The 14,983-nt window shown below is 37.8% G+C and overlaps 1 protein-coding gene across 4 annotated transcripts in view; it reads left to right on the forward strand.

Annotated features, from left to right (window-relative positions):
- The window catches only part of LOC126186823 (uncharacterized), a 298,174-nt gene that overhangs the window by 244,947 nt on the left and 38,244 nt on the right, over positions 1-14,983 (forward strand). For all 4 annotated transcript variants that reach the window (XM_049928246.1, XM_049928247.1, XM_049928245.1 and 1 more), the window contains exon 6: positions 9,054-9,288. In XM_049928246.1, the coding sequence (XP_049784203.1) occupies positions 9,054-9,288 (235 nt within the window). The remainder of the gene's footprint in view (positions 1-9,053; positions 9,289-14,983) is intronic.

The raw sequence follows: 14,983 nt of genomic DNA on the forward strand, positions 1-14,983 counted from the left end.
TAAGATTAATGGTAAATAAAAAGGCGACATTCTGTTTCTATATGGGCTAGTCAGGCTTGACCGATTGCCATGTCATCCTCTGCCAAGGACATCATCAGATGCAGTATGGAGGGCCAGGACACCATTCTCCCAGTTTTGGTCAAGTTTCTTGGCCTTGCAACCACAACTGCTCGGTCAAGCAGATCCTCAGTTGGTGTTAAGAGGCTGAGTACAGCCTGTTCCAGTCCTCCCACCAAAGAAAAATTCCTGGCACTACTTGGAATCAAACTCAGGTCCTCTACATGGCACTAAGCTATGGAGGCAGACTAAGTTAAGAATATCAGGAAGATTAAAAATACAAAGAAGGTCCTCCTGCCAGGGAATAGTTGAGAAGAATGAACTAGTTCAGAACTGCCTGGATGGTGAATACTACGTCATTATTACTGCTATTTTTAACCCAGTTTCAGTGCTCAGTGATGTCACCTGTGGTTTAGGCTCCCCAAGGAAAAGTCGTAGTAGAGATCATGTAGTTATTACTGTGGGTGCTGAGAATGGTTTAGACTATAATTTCAACCATGCAGTTGAGGCAAATTGCTTGGAATGCTCCGCACACAAATGTGGAGATCTTGGCCATCTGTGAGCTATATAACAAGAACTGGCTCAAGCATTCTGCAGGAAGTGTAAATGCAGAGCTTCAGGAGTCATTCACTCAACACAGTGGCAAGGTCACACATGGGTGTGATACACCTTACAAGTTTCACTCTGCATCTGAATGTTTCCTGTATGAGGTTAGTTATGTGACTAATTTCCAGAAGCATTAAGTGTGTCTGTTCAATTCCAATAATTTTCAATATTTTCAATAGGCTTTTTTAAGATAAATGTTTACAAAAGACAAATTTTCTGAATAACTACAGATACCATTGTAACTGTCAGTGTAAAAATTAAAAAAATATGGTAGCTTAGACAATACAATTGCTAACAGTCATAGTTTGTTTGGACTATGTGTTCAAAACATAAGCAACTTGTTAAATAAGAAAGGTGTGTGTGTGTGAGTGTGTGTGTGTGTGTGTGTGTGTGTGTGTGTGTGTGTGTACAGGTGGGCGGGTGGGTATGTGTGAGCAGTTATTTTTTCAAACCACAATTTCTTCTCATTTTCTTGTTCAAACATGCTTCAGCACATATTTGCCAAGGACAATGGCTCATTATTTTTATTACATATCTTGATTGCTAGCTTATTTGTTTTCCACTACACCCATACAAACAAATTACAATTAAAATATCCAATGAAAATAAAGATCCACAAATCTTCTGAAACATGTTTGGACATGGAAATTAAGTTTGTGTTTTACAAAAGGAATTACACCCAGTCCTATAATCTATTTACAAACACATCACAAATGAAATTATTTATTATTATTATTGTTATTACTATTTTTATTGTAAATAGTCTTCATGGGTTTGCGCCAGAAGACATTGTCCTAATTCCACAATATTTCCTCAGAGTAACTGTCCAACATCTTCAGGTGGTTCAACCTTGCTGGCAGCTAGGTGCGACTGATGATATCCACATGTTGACTCCTGTATATAGAACACGCACACAAAGAATGTGCAGGTGCGGAAATCACATGTGTGCAATGATTTGCAGATAGATGGTGCCATACTTAGTATCACTGCGCATGCGTGATTTCCATGCTTGCTCATTCTTCACTTGTGTGTTGTATATACAGGTGTCGACGTGTGGATACCATCAGTCACACCTAGCTGCCAGCAAGGTTAAACCACCTGAAGATGTCAGACAGTTGCTCTGAGAAAATACTGTGGAATTTGCACAACATCATCCAGCAGCACTCATACTCACAAAAAATACACATATGATGTACTCTTGTATGTATAGACTGTTATTACCCAGTGCATGATCACTGTGTTATATCTACTACATATCCACTGGGAAAGCTTGAAAGTCACACTTTTATTATTGTTTAATTTATGTTGCACATTCACTGTTGAGATCAGTGACTTCTGGCAGCAGTATAATCCAAAAAACTACGTCCTATCACCTCTTGAAAAATCTTTTGTAACTGGCCTCTGTACCCAATCAGCAATGGAAGTTCTCTGCAGTAGCCTACAAGAACATATTGAGAACTGTTATTTACAATAACATTTAGAGTTCAGAGATCCATATTAGTTAATTTCTTCAGTCTACTTCAGTAATTATTGGGTTACTCTGATGTTTCCCTTCACAACAACACCACCAACATCCACCCCTGGTAGCTGAGTGGTCAGCACGACAGAATGTCATACCTAATGGCCCGGGTTCGATTCCTGGCTGGGTCGGAGATTTTCTCCACTCAGGGACTGGCTGTTGTGTTGTCCTTATTATCATCATTTCATCCCCATCGACATGCAAGTCGCTGAAGTGGCGTCAGCTCGAAAGACTTGCACCAGGTGAATGGTGTACCCAACAGGAGGCCCTAGCCACATGGCATTTTCCAACACCACTAACAGTGGATATGGGGTACTATAACGTCTGTGAAATTTTCCTGAGAGATTGTCCAAACTTGGAGAACTCTACAGTCATGTTCACTTTGATTTCACTCAACTCTCCCAATTCACTCATACTCACAAAAAATACACATATGATGTACTCTTCTATGTGTAGACTGTTATTACCCAGTGCATGATCACTGTGTTATTTGGAGACCTTTTGCTGCATAATGTACTTATAGTTCATTAATACTGCAATAGCAACTGGCTGTCAATAATGAGTTGTGAAAGGGAAGTAACCTTCCCTTTAATTGGAGGTAGTCTTTAACCAAAAGATGTTCAGCAAGTCATTGTCACTCAGTGGCTATGGTGCAGTACACTCTGAAGATATCATTTAATTATTGTGGGATATTGTTTATTGTTTAGTTTGTTAGCATTTGGATTTAAATGCAGGAAACTGTAAATAAAATAGTAACCTGTCCCAGCTTTCCACAATTATCTACATCTGAATTACTTGTCTGGTGCAGCAGCAATAAATTATGTACACAAACCTTCCTTATGAATCTGTTTATCTATTAGTGAAAACTGTATCAAAATCTTTACAGTAGTCCCTAAGATTAGCCTTCACATATGGAATGAAAAAGTTGGCTAAGGACTTTAATTTATAATATGTATAGATATAGATTCTGTCTTAGCTTTGTTGCTCACTAGAGTTGCAGCAACTGTTTACTTTACTACTTTCCGTACCAGATACTGCCTCTTCTGTAGCCAACCAGGTTGTAGTTCCTATTGGTGTCATGAAATATCACTGTAAATGCAAGTTAAATATCAAACAGCTAACAATATATGTATTACACACTCATCATTACTATAATTATAAGCTATGCACACAAACCTTCCTTGTTAAGGAGACCTGAGCTTAGCCATCACATACCAATGGAAAAACGTGGTGGAGAGCATTAATTTAGTAATATGTAAAGATACATTTTACAAAATATTATAATTCATCAATCTTTGTTGAAAGTTTAATCAGGTGTGGTAGCGAGTCAAACTGTTAAAATTTATATCATTAAATATTGAGCATGGAGTGGAATGTTTTGTGATGCCCTTGTAAGTATAGCTGCCAAAAGGCAACCTCAGTTATTTCATAAAAACTAGACAAACTGCAATTCATATTATGGGAGTACTACTAAAAATATATTCTGTCAGCTTCTTTTTAATGATATTGTGCTTATGTTAGAGCACCATTAATGAACAGCAAATGTTTGATGAGCATTCTGTGGTCCATCAAAGTGTTCAGTTAACATGAAAGTAATGAATAGTTGTAATTGAAGAAAAAAAACTGCTGACAGAATTTCCAAAGCTTGAGTTATGCTAATAAATAAGTGTAAACAATATTTTACAGTTGCCCAGGTGAATCAGTAAATACAAGGTTAAATTACGTACTGCGTGTAATAGAAATTACAAGTACTTAGTTGCCTAGTTAGCATAACAAATAAAATTGAATCCTGTCTTTTAATAGTGCTGCATTTGATAACCTTGGTGAACAAGCAGATGAAAGATATTTGTGACTCACCCATGTCCAGTGGGGCCATCTTCAGCAGGAACACTGCCAATGTCACAGGCCAGTCATATGAACTTCTCTCTCAGTTGCTTTGCCTCAAAAAATGAACTACCATTATCACTTCTGTTTACCATGATCAATTTATACTTGCATTGCATAATGCTTTGATTCATGAGAGTGTGGTTTCCAACACTGCTAGGGTTCATGGAACTTACATCAAGCAATAAGAATGCATGGATTTAACATTATTTTCAGCTAGGAACTATTGCACATTAATTTGTACCTGGAACTATGTCTTGTGTTAAATTCTATCAAGATTATTATTGTTTGGTTTTCCTGGGCTAATAGACAATTTTAATCTATTGTTACAGAAGACATCTTGAGGTTTGGGTATTCTGCTAGATGTCAGCATCATTCATGTACAGTATTTCAATGATGTGACTTGTTATCTTCCATCAGGTGCTATTTGAGACAGTTTGTCGAATGGAACAGGTCCAATATTTACGAGGGTGGTTTGAAAAGTTCTCGGAACAGAATAGAAAAAAAAGTACTTTCATCATTGAAACTTTTTTTTTATTTTTCAGTGTAGTCTTTTTTGTAGATTGATGCACTTGGTCCAGTGATGTTCCAGTGCATTGATCCCATCTCGAAAATGAGTTTCCTCCAAGCCTGCAAAATACTTGCCAACTCTAGCTATCAGTTCTTCATTTGAATTGAATCTTTGTCCACCAAGAAAAATTTTTGGTTTTTGGAAGAGATGGAAGACTGACTGAGTGATATCAAGTGAATAAGGCAGGTCTGGCAACAACTCATACCTCAGCTTGAATAAGTTTGCCATGGTCATGGCACATGTGTGTGGGTGCACACTGTCTTGATGGAAGATGACTTTCTTCTTGTTAAACCTGGCCTTTTTTCCCATATCTTTTGTTGCAATTTATCCAGGAGTTAGCATAGTATTCTCCAGTAATTGTTTGCCCAGTGGGGAGATAATCTACAAACAGAATCCCCTTCACATGCCAAAACACTGATGCCATGACCTTTTCCATTGAAGGAATTGTCTTTGATTTCTTTGGTGGCTGAAAATCAGCATGTTTCCACTGATTTGACTGTTGTTTTCTCTCGGGAGTGTAGTAGTGCACCCAAGTTTCATCTGTGGTCACAAACCGGTGCAAAAAATCTTTTTTGTTTCTCCTAAAACAAGCCAAACATTGTTCCAATATGTCCATTCTCATGCATTTTTGATCCAGCGTCAAGAGTTGTGGCACCCATCTTGCAGATAATTTTTTCATTTCTAATTCCTCAGTTAAAATGTGATATACACTTTCAGATGTCATCTGACAAGCATGAGCAATTTCATGCACATTCAATCAGCGATCCTCCATGACCATCTTGTGCACTTTTGCAATGATTTCTGGAGAAAGTGACACATCTTGGCCAACCACTACATGGATCATCATTTAAGCTCTCCTGACCAAATTTAAATTCATTTGTCCACTTGGCAACAGTTGAATATGAAGGAGCAGAGTCCCAAAGTGTATTCTGGAAATTGGCATGAATGTCCTTTGTTTTCATACCTTTCTTTATGGAGTACTTAATCACTGCTCCAATCTCGATTTTTTCCATCTTCGCAAATCACTATTCTGGAACAATAGAGCCATGTCACCACCACAGCTCTCTTCCAAGAGCACTAATGTGGCAAGTGTTTACAGGCAACAGACCAATGAATATCACGTGAACAACACATTGCGCTAGTGCTGACCTCGTAGTGATTCTGAAATATTTTCAAACCACCCTCGTATACCTATGGCCTTCCCCCTCCACGATCAGTTCCAGGTATTCTGTCTGCAGTCTGCTCCAACTAGATGTGCCACTAAGCATCCTCTCTTTAGCCCAGTATACCAGGATGGGTGCTGGCATTATGTCTTTGGACGACTATGTGTGTCCAAGTGCTGACATTCCAATTTTGATCTGATATATTTCTAGATATTCCCTCTGGAGCTTGCTCACTCTCAAAGCATTCTTAGGTAGTCTCTCAGTTCTTCTCAGAATTGAGAGTGTTAGCACCAGGCACACCAGATCCAAGATGGATTGCTGCAGGACACTTCTAGTGGGAGCGGACTGCAGAGGGAACACCAACAGACCAAAAATGGAATGCCAGCACACGGACAGGTGCACCAGATCAAAGATGCAACACCAGTGGTCAGCCTGGTGCACTGGTCTGAAGGGAATGCCTAAGAATGCTTCTGGTAGGAGTGGACTGCAGAGGGGACACCCAGAGCTGCACAGGACTGAAAAAGGAATGCCAGCCCACAGATGGGTGTGCCAGACCAAAGCTAGAATGACAGAATTTTGTCTGGTACACCAGACTGAGGAGAGAACACCTAAGAATTCATCTAGTGGGAGTGGGCTGCAGAAGGAAGACCTAGACTGCACCATAGCAAAATCAGAATACCAGCAGGCTGACTGGTGCACCAGAGTGAAGACAGAATGCCAGGCCATAGGTATAAGTACTGGACCCATTCCACTTGACAGGCTAGATGTATATCAAAAACCTCACATTGCACTTTCAGGTGAGTGATATCAAATGTCCAGGTTGCCAACAGGCCTCCTTACTGCCTACAAACCCACATTTGTATTACTTGGCTCAAAAGTTAGCTGTGTTGCCAATACATCTTTGTTACCATTGTCTCACTTATTCCTTCCATTTATATGATCATTTTTGCAATCAAATGCCTGTGGTAGTAACAAGGCTAGAAATATTACAACACCGCAAGTCAAACAATGCAAGTTGTGCATTTTGGATAGTGGGTTTGCAGCGTTGAGACAAAAACATCTGCTTGTACTAGATAATGATGGAAATGGTGAGAGCCTTCGAGCAGATCATTGCACTGAGGGTGGAATCCACATGCTGATGATCGATAACAATTCCCAATTCACAGTGAGAGATTTCAAATGGCTTTTCATCTGCAATGGAATTAAACATTTTACCAGACCCCCTTTCCACCCAACCACAAAAGGGTGGCAGAACAGTTTGTGCTTTCAAAGAGCAAATGTGAAAAGCCTTAGGGTCTGCAAAATTGGCTTCAATGTTAAATACCTTCCTATCTTCTTACAGATCCATACCCACTAAAGCTAAAAGCTGAGCAGAGCTCCTTCATGGACACTCTTGGATCTTCTGTTTCCATTCACCTAACATGAAGCAGGTGCAGTTGACAGGAACAACAGGGGCACCAGGTGGTATTAGTGGCTAAAACACATGGGATGCTGTGCCAGTACTGAAACCAGCTCTGATTGTGACGCTATGATCAGCGGCCTCCCTTGCCGTGAACTCCACCATCATCACCATCATAGACACATCATAGGTCTTTTTACTCCCAGTTCAAAGAGGTAGGCTGCCCAGCCTTCCTTATGTAGACTGAGAACTACACCTCCATATGGCTTCATTAATCATTGAATCACTGGACCTGCCATGTCTCACAGAGGTACCTCCACTACCTGAAGGTTTTGGGCTTTCGCGAAACTCTCCAGATCCAGAATTATCATTGCCAGTGGCCCGAGGCATCTCTCAGGAGCCTTCCATCATGACATTGAACTGCTCCCAGCTGCTTTCACTGTGTCCTGCTCCATTCCACACAGGCAGGTACAGGCCAAGAGAGAGATTTAGTATCTCTGCAGGATGTGCAAATGGAAGATACAAGTGTATTGATATGTATAACATCATCCATATCCCAGTAGGGTGCATGAAGCGGGAACACATTCAATGTTGCAGGCTGGTCACATGAACTTTTGTAGTGGGCAAATATAAGGCTGCCCAGCAGAGATCCTCCCTCAGTTGCTATTATCTGACTTTGCCTCTACAGGTGAACTGCTGCTGCTTATGCAGACTAATGTAGACTTGTGTTGCATAGTGCTATGAGTGTTACCTCCATCACCACCATCAGACTTAACAGAACTTTGCTTCATACTACACTTGCAACAAGCATGCATAGCAAAATAACTACATCAGTTTCAGTCAGGAATTACTGCATATTAATTTGTATCTGGAACTATGGTTTATGCTGAATTCCATAAAGAACTATTATTTTTTTGTTTTTTTGGACAAATTGACAATTTTAATTTATTGTTATAGAAGTTTATTTGTGATTAATAAGTGTAATTAACCCTAAAGTGAGGGTTAAAACATCACAATAACAAAAAGCATCTACTAAAATATTTTGAGGATTTGTGAAGTGTAAAAAGGAATATGATAACATGAGAAATTTCTGCAGATTTTTTTTAGAAATAATCACATTATTTCTGTGATAATGAATTCACTTTGTTTTCTCAACAACTAAATGTATTTTTCAGATGAGGAAATTTATTAATGTACACTAAAATGAGAGCACCTTCATACAAAAGAAGCAACATTTTACTTGATAAATACCATTGAAGTATCTCATTATTAAATATCAGTTATATTTTACATAATTGCAGTGTGCAGTGCCATTCTTTGTAATAAGTCATTGTTTGAAATGACTCATAATGCTACAAAAACAATTGTAAGGCAAACAGTACTTGCTGTTATATTAGTCATATTGGACAGCCTTCGCTCTACTGACGAATGAAGTGTCAAGAGACTTCAAGCCAGATTACTCTATGCAATAACAATTTTTTTTATTTTTGGTGCAATGAAAGAATGAACATGTTACAACAATTACTGTTTCTAGCTACATTTTAATCAATACTCATATTTTTATTGTGACTTTAGCATAATTAAATAAATCTTGAAAGTTTATTGTTAATCTTAATTGAATACATTGGTGGAATGAAAGAATGAACATGTTACAACAATTACTGTTTCTAGCTACGTTTTAATCAATACTCATATTTTTATTGTGACTTTAGCATAATTAAATAAATCTTGAAAGTTTATTGTTAATCATAATTGAATACATTATACCTCCCAAATGAGCATTAGAAAGTTAATAAGTTTCACAAAAACTGTAACCTTAAGTAAGTGAATTCTGTTTGTCAACTTGTTTTTCAGGAAGTTCTTGGACATACTGAGGATGTTCTGGCAGATGTAATGAATCATATTTACTTTGTATCAGCACACATAATTTCTGATTCACCACAAGGTCGTTGGAAAATTACTGAGGAACATTTCACATCTCTCTGCTATGCAGGCCATTTGCCTGGTTTCACCATGAGCTACAATCACCATGGCCTTGTCTTTAGTGTAAATATTATCAGTGCTAAAAACTGTGTGTCTGGAAAAACACGTAAGTATTTGTTTGTGACAATTTAATAGTTAGTTGTTGTTTGTGAAGATGAGTCATTAAAATATTGATATACAGCATTTTATATAATACTGTCATACTTATAAATTCATAGTTCAGTAAATAATTCATTAGTTATAATTATTGCATTACTCACAAACATGGAATGTTGAGCCTTTACAGAACTATATTTTGTTTGAAGTGTTTAATGTGTATGTTGACATGACAGTCATTTCATTCATCCATGATCTCCATGATCTTTCTTGCCACCCACTCCCTCTGTTCCTCCCTCCTCCTTCTCTTGCACAAACAAGAACATCACAAAAATCTTTTTGCAATGTCATAAATTATGCAGATCAAAACTAACATTCAATTATGATATGAAAATATGGATATATTCAGCAGTCTGCATTTTCGACTGAGGAACATCACCTTCACTGATATAACCAATAAAGATGTTACAAAAATCACTGCACCGCTGAAAGTAATGCTGTCCAAAATCTATAGGTTAGTTAGGTCTGACGATGGATAAAATGATGGAGTTTCAGATTTGTATTCTGCCATTTATCTGTTGTGGTCCATAACCATGTCACTCAAAATTAGTAATTCTCATTATTATGTTGCAGGTAATGTATTTAAATCTTCTGCTGACTTAACAGCCTCAAATAAAGCCATCTTTCACTTAGAATTAAATTTGATAAAGAAATAAACTCTAATTACAGATACTCCTCACTTGTGCAGATTTTCTAAATTCATTTGGAAAAGTATTGTGCAATATATTCATAAATGTATCATAAAACTTAGAGCAATGAATAAATAATTATATGAAGAGTAAAACATATATGGAGACTAATAATTTATGTTGTACACAACCGAAAATTAAAAACAATTTATTACATACAGCATTCACATCACAGGTATTGTGCCTCTTTATGTCACAGATGGTCTGCTTTCAGTTCTACTATGACATCATCAAGTAGTGGGCATAGTTACACTATTTAAATTAGTTAGCTGCAAATATAATAATTATCAGAGTCACAATAAACTGTTTTACTCTAAAAAGTTGACTGCATTGTTTAACTGGTATATGGTGTCCTTGAAAAGTTCCACTATCATTTCAGAAAATCGTTGGATACTAATATATTAACGAAAACAATTCGTTTTTGAAAATACAATGGAACTGGATGGATAAAAAGTCTTCTCACCAAGCGGCAGCAGGAGAACACACATACAAAAGGTATTACAGTTTCCAAGATTTAGGAGACAGTGGCTCCTTCTTCTGGCAGAAGGATTGAAGGGGAAGAAAGAGGGGTGAAAGGAAAGGACTTGTGAGGTTTAGGAAAAGGGGTAGAGTTTGGAAAAGTTGTCCAGAACCCCTGGTCAGTGGCGACATGCCGGATAGGATGAGAAGGAAAGATGTCCCGCCCAGTTCGTCTCCTCCATGTTGGGGTTCTGGGCGGCTTTCCTGAACTCTGCCTCTCTCCCTAAACCTCACCAGTCCTTGCCCTTCCCCCCTCTGCCTGAAGAAAGAGCCACTGGCTCTGAAAACTTGCAGACTGTAATAGTTTTTGTGTGTGTGTTCTCCTGCAGCCACTTGATGAGTATTTTTTTATTTGTCCAATTACAACTTGGAGACTATCAGCGAAAGAGATCATAGATGTTTGTTGTAAAAAGTTTAGCAGCTGCAAAGATTCTATTCTGTTAAGCCAGAATTTCAATGTGTACCTCACTTATTACTTGTAGAACATCAAGACAATATTCAAGTTCTGGCCCTGTACTGGTCAGAATTGCACTATCAACAGTTTTACAACAGACCATGATTCTATGCCTCTCATAGTTTCCACATTATGATTTTTTTGAAATGATAGTGGGACTTTATGGACACTCTGTGTATTCTTACAGCACAGAAACATGATTCTTCCAGGCACATGCTCCTGCTGAAACTTAGCCCCATCTAAACATCTTAGACATTTTTAGATGCAATTGAAAACTCCTTATGCAACAGTAGACACACACATTTTTCTGGTATTAAATTGTTTAAGACTGAACTTGTATGTTAGAATGGATCAAAGTAGTTGACAGGCATCTAGAAAAAATGGTAAATTGCTTAGTTGTTTGACAAAGTCTTCTTCAAAGTTAACAAAAGACACACACACACACACACACACACACACACACACACACACAGAGAGAGAGAGAGAGAGAGAGAGAGAGAGAGAGAGAGAGAGAGAGAAAATGACCACTGTCTTTTCCCGCTTTTGGCAGCTGACTGGAACTAATAGTGACTTTGCTGGTTTGGTAAGTGGAGAAATGAAAATGGAATGGAGTTTGAAGGGGGATGAACAAGGAAGGAGAAATTTAGGAAAGACCATGATGAGGTGGAAAATGTAGTGCATTCAGAAGCAGATTGAGGGACTACGAGAAGGAGTGCTGAGTAAATAAAATGGAGAAAAATGAAAAAACCACAGTATTAGAGGAACACAAGAAAAGGTTACACTGAGTGAGCTGAGGTAAAAGGGGGAGTGAGGGTCTGATGTGGAAGGAGTAAAATAAGATGGGATGAGGAAAAAAGTAGGTGAAGTATAGGTGCCAGAGAAGACTGAGGCATGAGATTACATGACTGAAGGCTACTTATATGGTGCTGGTAGACAATCCATCAGGTGTTGGAAACAGGGAAAGGGTGAATCCAAATGGCAAAAATTTTGCATCAGGTATTGAATTCAATCACATTATGTTGGGCAGTATGCTCTGAAATTCAGTTTGCCTTTGTGGGGCTATAGAGATGTATAAACTCATTCAGACAACGCAAGAAATTTAGTAACAGTCTGATTCATTCATCATGTTCCATCATTCCCCTGGGAATATCTTTGGAAATCGTTGGTGATGGCTGGGTGGTGCTTATGTCAGACTACATGTTGGTGGCAGTTGGCTGTGCTTGGAGCCTATTACCAGGGGCATTCAGGTGCAGTCTACTGACTGAAGGGTGATGCATCAGTCACACACATATGTGAATGCTGTTCTCTTCTGAGTGACTTACCAAGCTTGTCATTAACATATTTCACTGAATACTTCACAATAATATGGAGAGCATTCATTATGATATGTCTGAGGTCATTCTCAATTGTAAAATTGAGGCTACAATCAGAACTCTTGTGTGCACTGCCAAGCATGATTATGAATTTGGCCCTTACAGATTTATTTATCCAAAGAGACTAAATAATCTTAATGGAAGGGAGAAAGATAGATTAGCTGAACTAATAGGGGAGGGGGATAAGGCACTGACACCAGTGAAAGAATTCCTGTGATTACAGGTGTGAGAGGCTAATTGCCATATTCAGAAAGACAACTTTAAAATACATCCAGGTGACTGTGGACTACTCCAACCACAAAAGTCATTTGTAATTATTGCAGTTATAGACCCCCACTGGGAAATTTTCAAATATGTTATTCTTAGAAAAAAAGAGTAATTATTTTTATGACTCTCTCTTGTATGGCATCAGTAATTTGTCACACTCATTTAAGTAGACTGCAACATGAAACAAAAGTTAGTAAGTTCACTATGAAATAAAGTGGTTGACCCAAGCCACAAGAAAATTAAAGAATTTACGCAACTAATTCTCTATGCATGCAGGTTGAATGGAATACAGAAAAGTTTGCCACACAGTAACATGGTATGGCAATATGGATAGACAGCGGTGGAAACAACTGTAATAGTTTGTTACTCAGTTCAAGTGGCTGAGTAACTATACGAAGTCACAGGCTCCAAAGCATAATTTCACTCTAGCAGTCTCACACACAGGCATAGCCAATTTTTACAACAGTTAGAGCAGCCCACTTAGTTATCCAACAGAGTCTGTAAATACAGCCTTACCATGTAAGGAAAATGTCATTTAGATCTGACTCACTGAGAATCAGAATGAGATCATGGTTGCTTGGGCTCAAATCAGCGAGTTAGCTGGTCTCATATGATTGGGCAGCCAGAGATGCTGTTTTCCTTGTGGCAATGCCCTGGCCAGATAAGAAACAAAGACATTTGTCAATAATTCTGCATATTCCATCTATACATTTGAAGAGAATTACAAGAATTATTATGTCACCTAGCAGGTAAAAGAAAGTGCAAGATGGTCTGTCAAGGTTTTAATATTAATTTTATGAAATATTTGGATAAAAGAAATGATTTGGTAATTACTTACAATTTACAGTCTGAGTTGTGTTGTAATTTTCCTGCCATAGTTATATAGGAAAGCAGCACACTAACAAACACCATATTTACAAGTGAACATTCAAGTAGTTATGTAAATGTTATTCAGTAGTGACTGGCCTCGCTGACCATTCTGCACAACTAGCCATACTATTTGATTTACCTGATTCCAATGAAATGGTTTCATGGGAAACAGTTAGATTAATTAATGAACAGACAACATAAAGTTTTGAGGCAGCCTTTCAGGAAGCTGTCGAAGGTGGGAGGGGTGGCGTGTAATGTGACAGATGTCAATTCCAAATTTACTGTGACAGTATTATGAAAAGGGTAGTTGATACTCACCATATAGCAGAGATCATGAGTCACAGATAGGCACAACAAAAAGACTGTCAGAAAGTAAGTTTTCGGCCAACAAGGCTTTTATCAGAAACTGACAACATACACACACACGCTTATGCAAATGGAACTCACACACACATGACCACAATCTCTGGCCGCTATGTGTTTTGGCTATTTCTGATAAAGGCCTCGTTGGCCAAAAGCTCACTTCTGGACTGTCTTTTTGTTGTTCCTATCTACGAAATAGCATCTCCACTATATGGTGAGTAGTGACTATCCTTTTCATAATATTGTTACATTCCATCCTAGATTTGCCAAATTTACTGTGTTTATAGATGGATTTCTATCAGTCTTTAACATCTGCTTTCCCAAGAAAACAATAACATATTGTATTAATTCCATACAAAGAAGCCTTGAATTACAAAAACAATCAAGATTCATGTGCAAGAAAAAGTTATTTACATCAAAGTATAAAACACATTTCTAACAGATAATTTTTTGGTTATTCTTGAAGACATGTATTTTGTTTTTATCTTTAATCACTTGTGGGAGTTGGCTGTATTATTTGATTAAATTATAAAGCACACTATTTTAGGTCCCCCCCCCCCCCCCCCCCTTCTGAGATGTAAGTAGTTTCTGGATCTGTTCCATGCTCGTGTAGAGATCTGTTCACTGGGTACTGGTCAGTGTCTTTTTTTATGAGATCACTGTTTGCAAAATGTATTCATATGGGACAGTCAAGATTCTTGTAGATTTAGACAACTCTCTGCAGTGAATTTTATAGCTACTATTGGCTATAATTCGTACAGCCCTTTAGTGTAATTTAAAGACTGTTTCTATATTCTGCTCATTTGTTTCCCAGAAGCTTTTGCCATAACTAATTATAGAATGAACATATGCAAAATATATTGATCTAGTGTCTAAGCTAATGTGGAAACTAATACCGATTTTTTTTTTTAGTAAAGTTAATTTGTTGTTTTCTATCCATCTACATACATGCATGAGTGTTTTTTCAGTTCTTTGTTTAGAACATTTGGTGACTCATCACTTATTTTATCAGAATGTTACTATCATCAGCAAACAGTACTGTTTCATCATGTTTGACATTCTAAGGAAAATTGTTGATATATATTGTCATGTTGTAACAAATCTGAAAGT

Source organism: Schistocerca cancellata, chromosome 1, assembly GCF_023864275.1.
Source record: "Schistocerca cancellata isolate TAMUIC-IGC-003103 chromosome 1, iqSchCanc2.1, whole genome shotgun sequence".
Lineage (NCBI taxonomy): Eukaryota > Metazoa > Arthropoda > Insecta > Orthoptera > Acrididae > Schistocerca > Schistocerca cancellata.